The sequence below is a fragment of the Mytilus galloprovincialis genome, chromosome 11 (assembly GCF_965363235.1).
Source record: "Mytilus galloprovincialis chromosome 11, xbMytGall1.hap1.1, whole genome shotgun sequence".
NCBI classification, from domain to species: Eukaryota; Metazoa; Mollusca; class Bivalvia; order Mytilida; family Mytilidae; genus Mytilus; species Mytilus galloprovincialis.
The window spans coordinates 48,714,527-48,730,493 of record NC_134848.1 but is presented as its reverse complement, the minus strand read 5'-3'; the positions used below and the strand labels follow the sequence as shown (position 1 = coordinate 48,730,493).

General features: G+C 33.8%; 1 protein-coding gene across 2 annotated transcripts in view; it reads right to left on the bottom strand.

The window, feature by feature from the left end:
• LOC143052302 (uncharacterized) overlaps positions 1 to 15,967 on the bottom strand; it is a 44,788-nt gene that overhangs the window by 18,737 nt on the left and 10,084 nt on the right. Inside the window, exons 2-5 of one of the 2 annotated variants that reach the window (XM_076225318.1) lie at positions 13,009 to 13,032; positions 12,296 to 12,382; positions 4,057 to 4,155; positions 1,798 to 1,896 (exon numbers count right to left, since the gene is read on the bottom strand). In XM_076225318.1, the coding sequence (XP_076081433.1) occupies positions 1,798 to 1,896; positions 4,057 to 4,155; positions 12,296 to 12,382; positions 13,009 to 13,026 (303 nt within the window). In that variant the 5' untranslated portion in view covers positions 13,027 to 13,032. The remainder of the gene's footprint in view (positions 1 to 1,797; positions 1,897 to 4,056; positions 4,156 to 12,295; positions 12,383 to 13,008; positions 13,033 to 15,967) is intronic. The other variant, XM_076225319.1, reaches the window with a different exon arrangement.

The window sequence follows — 15,967 nt, the reverse complement described above, 5'->3', positions numbered from 1 at the left end:
ATATATATGGTAATTTGTTTTGTTGTTAATTTTTCTCAATTGAATTGTTGCATAACTTTACTGTCGTGGCTTTTTATAAGTGACTAGAGAGTATGGGTTTTGTCAATATATGTTGAAGGCTGTATGGTTGCCTCATTGGCATTGCTCATGTTGATTACACATCTCTTTATCTTTATATGTGTAGATATCAATAAAATAACCATTAACTGACTCGAAATGTAAATTTTATTTGTACAAGGCTTACAAACAGGTAGAAAGCAAGGCTTTGCCAAACATTTATATCCTGTTATGAGCCGAATATGCATGCGACAAAATCTGAATACACGAAATTTTAACTTATTTTAAAGACTTTGTACATGTTGAATATTAACATGGTTATCAGGGGATTAATCATGTTACATGCACATGAGTTAATCCATAATAATATAAAGGTTTAGGAGGATCTGGATCCTCACAAATGGGTTCTTTCCTCATTAATGGGTATTTTACATGTTATACCCAACAAATTTTCATTGATAAAAATATAAGCTTTGGATTTAAAGATATTTTCTGTTGTGGTGCAGGCATTCGGGGAAGGGACTTCATTTTGCCTAAAGACAACATAACTGAACATGCTGAATATGATCATCAGGAACAAAGTTAACAGGATTTGTATTTATAAGTTCTCATTTGAACTATGGTCTTAAACTTAAATGGAAAAACTTTGCCATGTAAATGAATATTTGCATTATGACAGGTATTATGAAGATATACAATTTTTTTAACACTAAAAAGTCAGTAATCTGAGAGTGATGATACATGTACCCAATTTTGGATATAATATATCCAATACATTTATAGTATTTATCATTTTATGAGGATTCTCCTTAAACATTTTAAAGCTTTCTTGTGTTTTTGAATAAAATATTATGATTATGAGGCCCAGATGTTCAAACTGTGGATTTCAAACAAACAAACACTGATATATGTGTAAAAATTTGTCTTTAAATCATGCTTGTTTTCACATGTATTGATTCTAATTTCGTGCTTTTTAGGCTTTACTATCACATTTATGACAAGAAGCATATTCATAAATCTTAACCTTACCATAAATTAACGTAACCAGTTGAATACAATTAATACATGGTCCCTCTCCTTTCTGTTATACTATGATGAATGGCTTGTTATGAATTTTCCTGCTTAAAATGGGTTGAACGTCCCAGAAGTGAAAATCTGTAAATTCTAATGGTCGGAACGTAAACTGAAAAAAACCCGAAACGGCTATTGCGGAACTCAGCCATTAAAATGAGACTCCACTTTTTATAATTCTATCAAATATTTGTTGTCCATTAAATCTGCCTGATTAACAATGAATAAAAGTAGAATGATCAAAGTTAAAAAAAATATAAAAATCAAGAAACATTAAAACGAGTAATATTTTCTAATTCAGTACGAAGAAACAAGAAAACTGAGACCCAACTGTATATAATTCTGTCAAGTATTTGTTATTTTTAAAAGATGTTTTACATTAGATCTGTAGAATTAACATTTATATCTGACTAAAGATGTTAACACAACTCTTTCTCTTTAACTTCTCATTAAGATCAGATGTAACCAAAATAATTTTTCATCAGGAAACAAAATAACACTTTAACAATCTGATTCAGTTCTGTGTTACGAAGAAAATGAGGCCCCACTTTATATAATTCTAACAAATATTTGTTGTCCATTAAACCTGTCTGATTAACAACATGATTTTGTGTAGATTCCGTATAAAGTGGTGTTTGGTTAGAGTAAGGTGATTCTACCCAGCATTACCATGTCTCTAGCGTCTAACTGACTGCCGTGAGTGACGAGGTACGTCACCACCTCCTGGTGTCCTCCCCAGGCGGCAAACCTTAATGGTGTCCATCCATCCTGTAATATCAACATATAACAGACATCAACACTCGTGTCATAAACTGGACAATGTTGTGTAATAAATATAAACAAAATATATATCACATGAATCAGTGGTCAAAAGTGAATAAAATGACCAGTCACACTTTTATTTATATTCTACATAAACAACAAATAAACAACATGTTTTTTTGTGAGATGTCAGAACTTCCATCAGAAATGTCAGGTTAAAAACTAACTTTTTTCTAAAAACATAAACAATATTTATATCAATGGACTCACTTGGACCAGACAACTAAAATGAGACCCCACTTTATATAATTCTATCAAATATTTGTTGTCCATTAAGCCTGTCTGATTAACAATGATTACATAGAATGATCAACAGTTTAAAACAAACTTTTTTTTAAGAAACATTGAAACGAGTAATATTTTCTGATTCAGTACGAAGAGACAAGAAAAATAAGACCCCACTTTATATAATTCTGTGAAGTATTTGTTGTTTTTAAAAGATGTTTTACATTAAATCTGTAGAATTAACATTATCTGACTAAAGAAGTTAACACAACTTGTTCTCATCAACTTCTCTTTAAAAAATTAAAATCAAATGTTTACAAAATAATTTTTTGTCAAGAAACAAAATAAAACCTTATCAATCTGATTCAGTTCTGTGTTATGAATAAAATGAGACCTCACTTTATATAATTCTAACAAATATTTGTTGTCCATTAAACCTGTCTGATTAACACTATGATTTTGTGTAGATTCCGTATAAAGCAGGGACTAAACTCAACTGTTTTCCTCCAGAGGCCACCTGGGCCCCTAAAATATTTTTTTTCATATATACTAATAAAGCCATATTGTGTAATCCTACTTGTAGGTTTTGAGTCTTCAAAAAGTTGTGTGTGGTACTTTTATAGTATTTGAATTATTGCCACCAGAAATATATTCTTAGATTTGACAATACTTATTTTAGGTTATTTCCTACCAAAATTGTCTCCCTCCATTAAGTTCAATTTCAACTTCCTGTTGACCTTTAGACAATATGGCCACAGACCACAATTAATTTCTCTATCAGTTCAGTATAACGTTTTGCATCATTAAAAAAATTGCACCATGCACTGTTGTCAAATTTTTTGTGTGTGTAATGTATAGTCCTAGTCCAAATATATATCCAAAATTCAGAAAGATTGACGCAATCACTTTTACAAATTTAGCCAATACACATCCATACCCCTTTTGACAAGTCAAGAGATGTTCCGAAAACTGTAAATATTACCTTTTTGCACTTAGCATAATCACTCATTCCATATCAAAATCAGTTTAAATACAACATCCAAAAGTTTATTTCACCTCTCATCTTTCCTTTCCACCCAAAAAAATCTAAGAAATGAGTGAGGAAGGAAAGAAAAAAAATAAGGAAAAATACACTTTAATTAAAAGTAACTATATTCATGGACAACGAAAAGCGGGGTCATTAATTGTGGTCTTGGGCCATATGGCTGTTTCTTTGATCATTAAATGCTGTTTCAAATCCAAGGCTTCCTCTAATAGCGTTAATCAAAATATATTATTCAATAAGTTTTTATTAAAGATTGGATATCAAACTAGATATCGGGATATTTATTTACTAGATTTTGTGTTTCATTTTTTCATTAAATATTTTGTAAATTTATAGCGATTCAGGGACAAGTTGCCGTCTAATACAGGCTTATAATGACTCCCAGGTTAACTGGAAGGCATCCCTATTGCGATACTTATTGAACAGTTAGGAAGAAAACACTAAACAATAACATGAATAATGAAATAATGATGATTTTATAACAGGAGTTAAGATCATGTGCTGACAGAAGGATGTATATGCCATATCATGACTTCATATTGATAACATAGTTGTCCGACTTGGTTTGGGTAATTAAAATGAACCTACTGGTTTTCAGAAATCCACTCTATTGTACTATCAGGTTTCCTTTAGGGAACAGCTTTCGTTGATATCGCGGGGAAAGGGTAGAGATGGGTTTCACTCCAAAATATTTTAGTCGCCAGCTGGGAGATCAGGATGATTAAATATATTCGCCCCGCCGAAAATCTGGTCGCCTTGAGTGAGTGGGCGAGTTTTAAGTTTAGTCCCCGTAAAGTGGTGTTTGGTCAGAGTAAGGTCATTATATCTATCATTACCTCGTTTGTAGAGTCTAATTGACTGCTGTGAGTGATCAGGTACGTCAGTACCTCCAGATGTCCTTCACCAGCGGCCATCATTAATGGTGTCCTTCCAAACTGTAATATCAACACATAACAGACATCAAAACTTGTGTAATAAACTGAACAATGTTGTTTAATAATCATAAACAAAATATATATCACATGAATCAGTGGTCAAAACTCAATAAAATGACCAGTTACACTTTTATTTATATTCTACATAATGTGACGGTACCCAAATTACACCTATTTTGATAGTATTTTCAACTATGTTTTTTTATGATTGAGACAAATTTTCCATTTTGTGTTTATCATGTTTATTTTGTAGCTGTGTCCTTCTTTATTATTTAGGTACACCAAATTGATTACAAAATAATTTTTCGTCAAGAAACAAAATAAAACCTTATAAATCTGATTCAAGTCTGTGTTACAAATAAAATGAGGCCCCACTTTATATAATTCTAACAAATATGTGTTGTCCATTAAACCTGTCTGATTAACAGTAGTTTGTGTCGATTCAAAATAATGATCAAAGCTTAGAAAACATTTAGTGGTTTTTCCGTGTAGAATGTTGGGTGTCTACCAGCTGCTACATATCATATGAGGTGTTGTGTATAAGGGTAATATAGCATAGGTGTATGTTTGTGGTGAGTATAAGGGTACTATAGCAATGGTGTATGTTTGTGGTGAGTATAAGATGATATATAAAGAACTGCAATAAGCCATGTTTGTATTTTTTTTTAAAGTTTGCATTGCCTACAAGTGTGATCTGCCACTTGTTTGTGATGAGTGTAATAATGTCATAGCTATGTCACATGTTGGTTTTGAGTATAAGAGTGTCACTACTACGTCACATGTTGGTGTTGAGTATAATAATGCCATTGCTATGTAACATGTTGGTGTTGAGTATAATAATGCCATTGCTATGTCTCATGTTGGTGTTGAGTATAAGAGTGTCACTACTACGTCACATGTTGGTGTTGAGTATAATAATGCCATTGCTATGTCTCATGTTGGTGTTGAGTATAAGAGTGTCACTGCTACATCACATGCTGATGTTGAGTATAAGAGTGTCATTGCTATGTCACATGTTGGTGTTTAGGTAAAGGTGTCAGTGATATGTCACATGCTGGTGTTGAGGTAAAGAGTATGATGCTATGTCACATGCTGGTGTTGAGTATAAGAGTGTCATTGCTATGTCACATATTGGTGTTGGGTATAAAAGTGTCATGGTTATGTCAGAGGTTGGTGTTAGGTATGATAGTAAAGTTGTTATGTCAGATGTTGGTGTTGGGTATAAGAGGGACATTGTTATGTCAGAGGTTGGTGTTGGGTATAAGAGGGACATTGTTATGTCAGAGGTTGGTGTTGGGTATAAGAGGGACATTGTTATGTCAGAGGTTGGTGTTGGGTATAAGAGGGACATTGTTATGTCAGATGTTGGTGTTGAGTATAAGAGGGACATTGTTATTTCATATGTTGGTGTCGGGTATAAGAGGGGCATTGTTATGTCAGAGGTTGGTGTTGGGTATAAGAGGGACATTGTTATGTCAGAGGTTGGTGTTGGGTATAAGAGGGACATTGTTATGTTAGAGGTTGGTGTTGAGTATAAGAGGGACATTGTTATTTCATATGTTGGTGTCGGGTATAAGAGGGGCATTGTTATGTCAGAGGTTGGTGTTGGGTATAAGAGGGACATTGTTATGTTAGAGGTTGGTGTTGAGTATAAGAGGGACATTGTTATTTCATATGTTGGTGTCGGGTATAAGAGGGGCATTGTTATGTCAGAGGTTGGTGTTGGGTATAAGAGGGACATTGTTATGTTAGAGGTTGGTGTTGAATATTAGAGGGACATTGTTATTTCATATGTTGGTGTCGGGTATAAGAGGGGCATTGTTATGTCACATGCTGGTGGTGGGTATAAGAGTGTCATGGTTATGTCAGAGGTTAGTGTTGGATATAAGAGGGACATTTGTAATGAAGTCAGTGGTTGATTAAAAAATTTTATTATGTAATTACAAAGTCAAGAAAGATTCTAAAGTTCAAATGTTCACAAACGGTCTTTAAAGTTGAATTGTTCGAATGTTCAATAAATTGTCACACGTGATCGTATAATGGTATAACTGATGGAGTACATTCGAATATTAAGTGCATGAGTTCGAGCCTACACAGGAGGGGGGAGACCTTGGCAGAATCTCCTGTTGGAATCTATCTGTCAGAATCTTTTGAGCCAATCCATTTGTTCGAGTCCTAAACAGGATCTTATATAGTTCAGAGGGGTCATCCATCAGTTTTCAACAATAGCAATAAATGTCAGCAGTTTATACAGTAGTCTAGCTATTAAATAATACATGTACTAGGTTGGGCAGTTGACAATGCACAATGCAATTAAAGTCGGCAGAATACATGTACGATAAATGTCTGCAAGCTACATGTACTTATTTTAATAATGTTACATTGGAATACACCTTGTTAAAATTGTTCTATAACACATTGTGTTACACATTGCTATGTCAGAGGTTGGTGTTAGGTATAAGAGGGACATTGTTATGTCACATGTTGGTGTTGGGTATAAGAGGGACATTGTTATGGCACATGTTGGTGTTGGGTATTTGAGTGACATTGTTATTTCACATATTGGTATTGGGTATAAGAGGGACATTGTTATGTCAAATGCTGGTGTGGAGTATACATGGTATAAGAGGGACATTGTTATGTCACATGTTGGTGTTGGAAATAAGAATGTCATTGCTAGGTCACATGTTGTATAATGAGGTGTCACATGTCATGTTCAGTACAAGAGTGGTAAAGAATGTTGTATGATCAGGTGTAACATATCATGTTTAGTACTTGAGTGGTAAATGCAGGGTTTCCCCTGGGTCAATTATTTTTTTCGCCACCTCTTTCCCCAAAACAATATATTTTTCGCCACTTTATTATTTTTTTCGCCAAGTAACATAAATATATTTTTCCTGTTGTGCCCTTTTGTACTAAAAAGTATTTTTTACAACAAAACAAAAGCTTTTATCACATGAAATTGATCCCTTATTTCATGTGTAGTCATTACATTGAAGGGTTACTCTCATTCGAGGGGTTGTTCCCAGCCTTTTGGATAGATTTTTTCATAACGACAGTTTTCTTTTCTAGACCATCGTAAATAAAAAAGTTGAGACGTACAACTATGCTTGAAACACGTGCATGTGTCACTCAAACGACTTTATTAATGTCAAAGGATAAAAGAATTAAAGTTTTAAATCGGAGATTTTTTCTTGCTTTTGAACAATTTTTGTCACAACAACAGCTTTCTTTTCAAAACTATCTTTAAAGGGAGAGATGTCAAAAGTTTGCTTCAAACACGTGGGTCGCAAAGATGTAAATAAATTCTGTATGTGACATTTATAGCGGAAGCCATTTGACCATATCATTTTGTGAAACAATTCAATCAACACCTTTATTAAATAATTAGTCCTTTGTTGTCGATAGCTATAAAATGCAATCAGCTGATTATTGATTTTCTGTCTAAATCTTAATGAGGTCAAGGTGAATTCCGAGTATTGTCTGATCGGGTAAAGTCCAAGAAACTTGAAAAAAGTAAATAAACAAGATGGAGGAAAATAAATCGGTATATATATTTCTTTTGCCAAATTCTTTAGCAAATGACGAATTTTTATCGCCACAATTATTATTTTTTCGCAAATTGCGAAAATGGCAACCACCAGCGAAAACCCTGGGTAAATGAATGTTGTATGATCAGGTGTTAAATGTCATGTTCAGTACAAGAGTGGTAAATGAATGTTGTATAATCAGGTGTCATACGTCATGTTTAGTACAGGAGTGGTTGATGAATGTTGTATGATCAGGTGTTACATGTCATGTTTAGTACAGGAGTGGTAAATGAATGTTGTATGATCAGGTGTCACATGTCATGTTCAGTAAAGAAGTTGAAAATGAATATTGTATGATCAGGTGTCACATGTCATGTTCAGGACTGGATTGGTAAATGAATGTTGTATGATCAGGTGTTACATGTCATGTTCAGTAAATAAGTGGTAAATGAATGTTGTATGATCATGTGTCATATGTCATGTTCAGGACTGGATTGGTAAATGAATGTTGTATGATCAGGTGTTACATGTCATGTTCAGTAAAAAGAAGTGGTAAATGAATGTTGTATGATCATGTGTCATATGTCATGTTCAGGACTTGAGTGGTAAATGAATGTTGTATGATCAGGTGTTTCATGTCATGTTCAGTACAAGAGTGGTAAATGCAGGTTGTATGATCAGGTGTTACATGCCATGTTCAGTACAAGAGTGGTTAATGAATGTTGTATAATCAGGTGTCACATGTCATATTCAGTACAAGAGTGGTAAATGAAAGTTGTATGATCAGGTGGCACGTTATATTCAGTACAAGAGTCGTAAATGAAAGTTGTATGATCAGGTGTCATAAGTCATATTCAGTACAAGAGTGGTAAATAAATGTTGTATGATCAGGTGTAACATATCATCATGATCATGTTTAGTACTGGAGTAGTCAATGCTGGTTGTATGATCAGGTGTCACATGTCATGTTCAGTACAAGAGTGGTTAATGAATGTTGTATGATCAGGTGTTACATGTAATGTTTACTACAAGAGTGGTAAATGAATGTTGTATAAGCAGGTATTACATGTCATGTTTAGTACAGGAGTGGTTAATGAATGTTGTATGGTCAGGTGTCACATGTCATGTTTACTACTAGAGTGGTTAATGAATGTTGTATAATCAGGTGTTACATGTCATGTTTAGTACAAGAGTTGTTAATGAATGTGGTATGATCAGGTGTCACATGTCATGTTTAGTACAGGAGTGGTTGATGAATGTTGTATGATCAGATGTTACATGCCATGTTCAGTACACGAGTGGTAAATGCAGGTTTTATGATCAAGTGTCACATGTTGTGTTTAGAACAGGAGTGGTTAATGGATGTTGTATAATCAGGTGTTACATGTAATGCTCAGTACAAGAGTGGTAAATGCAGGTTGTATGATCAGGTGTTACATGTCATGTTTAGTACAGGAGTGGTAAATGCATTTTGTATGATCAGGTGTTACATAGCATGTTTAGTACTGGAGTGGTAAATGCAGGATGTATGGTCAGATGCATCATGTTGTGTTAAGTGCAAGAGTGGTTAATGAATGTTGCATGATCAGGTGGTACATGTCAAGTTCAGTACAGGCATGGTAAATGAATGTTGTATGTTCAGGTGTTACACATCATGTTAAGTACTGGAGTGGTAAATGCAGGTTATATGATCATGTGTCACATGTCATGTTTAGTACTGGAGTGGTAAATGTATGTGGTATAATCAGGTGTCACATGTCATGTTCAGCACAGGAGTGGCATATGTACATTTTATAATCAGGTGTTACATGTCATGTTCAGTACAAGAGTGGTAAATGCAGGTTGTATGATCAGGTGTCACATCTCATTTTCAGTACAAGAATGGTAAATGCAGGTTGTGTGATCAGGTGTTACATGTCATGTTCAGTACAACATGTACAAGAGTGGGAAATATATGTGGTATGATCAGGTGTCACATGTCATGTTTAGTACAGGATTGGTTAATGAATGTTGTATAATCAGGTGTCACATTTCATGTTCAGTACAAGAGTGGTAAATGAAAGTTGTATTATCAGGTGTTACATTTCATGTTTAGTATTGGAGTAGTAAATGCTGGTTGTATGATCAGTTGTCAAATGTCTTGTTTAGTACAGGAGTGGTTAATGAATGTTGTATGGTCAGGTGTCACATGTCATGTTAAGTACTGGAGTGGTAAATGAATGTTGTATGATCAGTTGTGACATGTCATGTTCAGTACAGGAGAGATAAATGTTTGTGGTATGATCAGGTGTTACATGTCATTTGCATGTCATGTTTAGTACAGGAGTGGTAAATGAATGTTGTATGATCAGGTGTGACATGTCATGTTTAGTACAAGAGTGGTAAATGAATGTTGTATAATCAGGTGTCACATGTCAGGTTCAGTACAAGAGTGGTTAATGAATGATGTATGATCAGGTGTCACATGTCATGTTCAGTACTGGAGTGGTAAATGAATGTTGTATAATCAGGTGTTACATGTCATGTTTAGTACAGGAGTGGTTGGTGAATGTTGTAAGATCAGGTGTTACATGTCATGTTTACTACTAGAATGGTTAATGAATGTTGTATAATCAGGTGTTACATGTCATGTTTAGTACTGGAGCGGTAAATTAATGTTGTATGATCAGATGTTACATGCCATGTTCAGTACAGGAGTGGCTAATGAATGTTGTATGATCAGGTGTTACAAGTCAAGTTTAGTACAGGAGTGGTAAATGTATCTGGTGTAATCAGGTGTTTCATGTCATGTTCAGTACAAGAGTGGTAAGTGAATGTTGTAAGAGCAGATGTTACATGTCATGTTTAGTACATGAGTGGTTAATGAATGTTGTATGATCAGGTGTCACATGTCATGTTTAGTACTGGAATGGTAAATGAATGTTGTATGATCAGGTGGAACATGTAATGTTTTACTACAAGAGTGGTAAATGAATGTTGTATAATCAGGTGTTACATGTCATGTTTAGTATAGAGTGGTAAATGAATGTTGTATGATCAGGTGTTACATGTCATGTTTAATACTAGAGTGGTAAATAAATGTTGTATAATCAGGTGTTACATGTCATGTTTAGTACAGGAGTGGTTAAATTAATGAATGTTGTATGATCAGGTGTCACATGTCATGTTTAGTACTCGAGTGGAAAATGTATGTGGTATAATCAGGTGTCATATGTCATGTTCAGTACAAGAGTGGTAAGTGAATGTTGTATGAGCAGGTGTTACATGTCATGTTTAGTACAAGATTGGTTAATGAATGTTGTATGATCAGGTGTCACATGTCTTGTTCAGTAACAAGATTGGTTAATAAATGTTGTATGATCAAGTGTCACATGTTTAGTACTGGAGCGGAAAATGAATGGTGTATGATCAGTTGTCACATGTCATGTTCAGTACAGGAGAGGTAAATGTATGTGGTATGATCTGGTGTTACATGTCATGTTCAGTACAGTGATGATAAATGTATGTTGTATAATCATGGGTCACATGTCATGTTCAGTATTGGAGTGGTAAATGAATGTTGTATAATCAGGTGTCACATGTCATGTTCAGTACAAGAGTGGTAAGTGAATGTTGTATGATCAGGTGTTACATGTCATGTTTAGTACAAGAGTGGTTAATGAATGTTGTATGATCAGGTGTCACATGTCATGTTTAGTACTGGAGTTGTAAATGAATGGTGTATGATCAGTTGCCACATGTCATGTTCCGTACAGAAGATGTAAATGTATGTGGTATGATCTGGTGTTACATGTCATGTTCAGTACATGTATGTTGTATAATCAGGGGTCACATGTCATGTTCAGTATAGGAGTGGTAAATGTATGTTGTATAATCAGGGGTCACATGTTATGTTCAGTACAAGAGTGGTAAATGCAGGTTTTATGATCAGGTGTCACAGGGTATGTTCAGTACATAAGTGTTTAATAAATGTTGTAGAATCAGGTGTCACATGAAGTGTTTAGAACAGGAGTGGTCAATGGAAGTTGTATGATCAGGTGTCCCTTGTCATGTTCAGTACATAAGTGTTTAATAAATGTTGTAGAATCAGGTGTCACATGAAGTGTTTAGAACAGGAGTGGTCAATAAATGTTATATGATCAGGTGTCACATGAAGTGTTTAGAATAGGAGTGGTCAATGAAAGTTGTATGATTAGGTGTCACATGAAGTGTTTAGAACAGGAGTGGTCAATGAAAGTTGTATGATCAGGTGTCATGTCTCAAGGCATGGTCATGCAAGATTTTTTGTTAACCAAAGTTATGTTTTTTGTGTAGAATACTATGTTACGTGTAATAAAGTAAATCACAATATTTCAATTGTATACAGTAACGAAGTATCAGACAGCATCTCTTTGACATACAAACTGGAGTGGTATTCATCAGTGTAATAAAGTTAATCACAATATATCATAATACTATGTTTCTTTATATTTTGAAGACAAGAGTATTTGCAATAAATAGAATGTACACTGAATCACTGAACACTAACAAGGGCAATGTTTAACTGATCCACATTATGTGTACTATATAATAAATATCTGTAAGTGTGTTAAACATTTTATTTTACTTACATAATCACTACATTCCAAGTTAGCTCCGTTCTTTACACATAATTCTACCTCTTTTATATTCCCCTTCTCTGCAGCTGTAAGAAGTTTCTGTAAACAAAACAAAGCTTTTACATTTTCCTCTAGAACATACAAATGTATTATAAATGTAATAACTGAATTTAACAAGCTACATTTTTACCACAGTTTCAACAGTTTATACCAAAAACAGTGATTGCCATGATTACTAAGAAGAAGTGAAATTGTTGTCTATAATTTCAGAGGTTTTTTTTTTTAAAAAGTCTGTAGACAATTGCATTATGCATCAGTTTTCAGTTTTTGTTGAGGTTTGTGTTGCTCAGTCTTTAGTTTTCTATGTAATGTTTTGAATATAAAAAGAAGATGTGGTATGATTGCCAATGAGACAATTCTACAAAATAGACCAAATAACACAGAAAATAACAACTATAGTTTCTAGCGATAATTTTTGGTATCACTCTATAGCAAAAATGTACAGTGCTGAGAAGGAAATTATCAGTTAGTAAGATCAAAGGAAATTTTTTTAAGTAGCGATAATTTTGTTTATTGAAATTCTGTTCTCTGTAGTCAATTTAATTTCTCCTATTCTCCCTCTGACTGACTGTGAGAATACTACACGCCTGTACATGCTGTACCTTTATGTAGTTTATAGACAACATAAGTCACATGACCATTGACTTCAAAGAAGAAAATCTTACCTTATCCCAACTTGCCATTATATCCTGTAAAAGAAAAACACAACATTTTATTATATTGTGAAGGTAATAGAATTTTTAAGCAAATACAACATGTACAAGTATTTTATTCTGATAGTGTAATGACTTGTGATAATTTTAGACATGGTGCTATATATATCTGGGCATCGCTGGTGAGTCTTGTGTGGATGAGGCGCGTTTCTGGTGAATTGTATTTAAAACCTGATGCCTTTTGTTAGCTATTATTCATGTGTTTCTTTGTCTAATATGTTCTCCTATTTATTTGTATTGTAGTCCTGTAATATTATGTTGTCATTTTAATGCTATATTTAACATTGCCATTAAAGTGCGAGGTTTGGCATGCCACAAAACTAGGTTCAACCCACCATTTTTTTCTTTAAAAATGTCCTGTACCAAGTCAGGAATATGGCCATTGTTATATTATAGTTCGTTTCTGTGTGTGTTACATTTTAACGTTGTGTTTCCGTTGTGTAATTTATTTTCTCTTATACATGTTATATATTCACATTATTATAAGACATGTCAGGGTACTTATCTATCCCAAATTCATGTATTTGGTTTTGATGTTATATCTGTTGTTCTCATCTGATTTTGTCTGATGCTTAGTCCGTTTCTGTGTGTGTTACATTTTATCGTTGTGTTTCCGTTGTGTAGTTTATTTTCCCTTATATATTCACATTACTATAAGACATGTCAGGGTACATATCTATCCCAAATTCATGTATTTGGTTTTGATGTTATATTTGTTATTCTCATAGGATTTTGTCTAATGTTTAGTCCGTTTCTGTGTGTGTTTCATTTTGATGTTGAGTTGTTGTTCTGAAGTTATATTTAATGCGTTTCCCACAGTTTTAGTTTGTTACCCCGATTTTGTTTTTTTTTTGTCCATAGATTTACGAGTTTTGAAGAGCAATATACTATTGTTGCTTTTATTTATCATGTTTGTTCACAAGAGTTGTAATTTGAAGAGAAATATTTTTAAGGGGCATTAACTACAAGAAACAATCAAAGCGTGAAAGCGCTGTAAAGGCAGTTAATTACAGGTTGTGTGTATTTCTAGTCCAGTTATATCATTATCTTCCATAGAACAGAGGTGGTTTGTAGTATTTAAGATTTAGAGTTCTCTTGTACCTAGTTCATCTATATCTATAGTCTACTGTTTACAGTATATTTTCTGTACCTCGCCATGAAATGCATTTTTAAGACATAAGAACTTTTCCTTTTTAATGTAAATAAAACTATTTTTAATTATTGATTATATACACATATTCAATTACTCCTATCCTATGAAAAATAATTCACAAAGATTGACTAGTCTCCGTTCTGTGTGTATTGCTAGAACATCATGAACATCAAGTAACATAATGGTTAATGTACATAGTAACATGTCAACTCTTTTAAAATTCTCCCTCCAAGCAAAATTATTTTTCAGTATAAACATGATAAAGTTATCTACCTGTATTAATGACCTAGAGACTCTCAAGAGCCTGTGTCGCTCACCTTGGACGGTCTATGTGCATATTAAACAACGGGCACATATAAAATGACAAAATTGTGTTTTTGATGATGGGGATGTGTTTGTAGATCTTTCTTTACTGAACATTCTTGGTGCTACAATTATCTCTATCTATAATAAACATGGCCCAGTATTTACAGTTGAAAATATTTTAAAAAAATTAACAAAAAATACAAAAATTTATGAAAATTGTTAAAATTGACTATAAACATGATAAAGGGCAATAACCCTTTAAGGGGTCAACTTAAAATTTTGGTCATATTGACTTATTTGTAGATCTTACTTTGCAGAACATTATTGCTGTTTACAGTTTATCTCTATCTATAATAATATTTAAGATAATAACCAAACTCTGCAAAATTTCCTTCAAATTACTAATTTGGGGGCAGCAATCCATCAACGGGTTGTCAGATTTGTCTGAAAATTCCTGGGCCGATAGATCTTCACTAAAGAGACAATTTCACCCATGTCAGATTTGCTCTAAATGCTTTGGTTTCAGAGTTATAAGCCAAAATCTACATTTTACCTGTATGTTCTATTTTTGGCCATAGTGGCCATCTCGGTTGGTTGACCGGGTCTAACCACACATTTTTTAAATTAGATACCGCAATGATGATTTTGGCTAAGTTTGGTTAAATTTGGCACAGTAGTTTCAGAGAAGATTTTTTGTAAAAGTTTATGGACGACGAAACCAAGTGATGAGTCAGGTCAGGTGAGCTAAAAAGGAGTTTTTAATCAAGGTAACAATGACATCTGGTGGCCATAAAAGCTGTCTCATTAGCATTTTAACCACTTCCCACATTTGCTTTTAAGACAATAGAAGAAAACAAGTGAAACTGCGAGCTACTGCTCACTGATGATACCCCCGCCGCAAGTGGATAATATTAATAGTGTAAAAATATGCAAGTGTTCGGTAAACAGGAAGTTGTCGAGTGATGAATCTGAAAACGCATCACACGGTATAGCTGACTTATAAAAATCCTGAAACCAAATTTCAGAAATCCTTGTATTGTAGTTCCTGAGAAAAATGTGACGAACAGTTTTAACTTGGTTATCATGTGTAAAATCATGCAAGTGTTCGGTAAACAGGAAGTTGTCAAGTGATGAATCTGAAAACGCATCACACGGTATAGCTGACTTATAAAAATCCTGAAACCAAATTTCAGAAATCCTTGTATTGTAGTTCCTGAGAAAAATGTGACGAAAATTTTCAACTTGGTTATCATGTGTAAAATCATACAAGTGTTCGGTAAACAGGAAGTTGTCGAGTGATGAATCTGAAAACGCATCACACGGTATAGCTGACTTATATAAATCCTGAAACCAAATTTCAGAAATCCTTGTATTGTAGTTCCTGAGAAAAATGTGACGAAAATTTTCAACTTGGCTATCATGTGTAAAATCAGACAAGTGTTCGGTAAACAG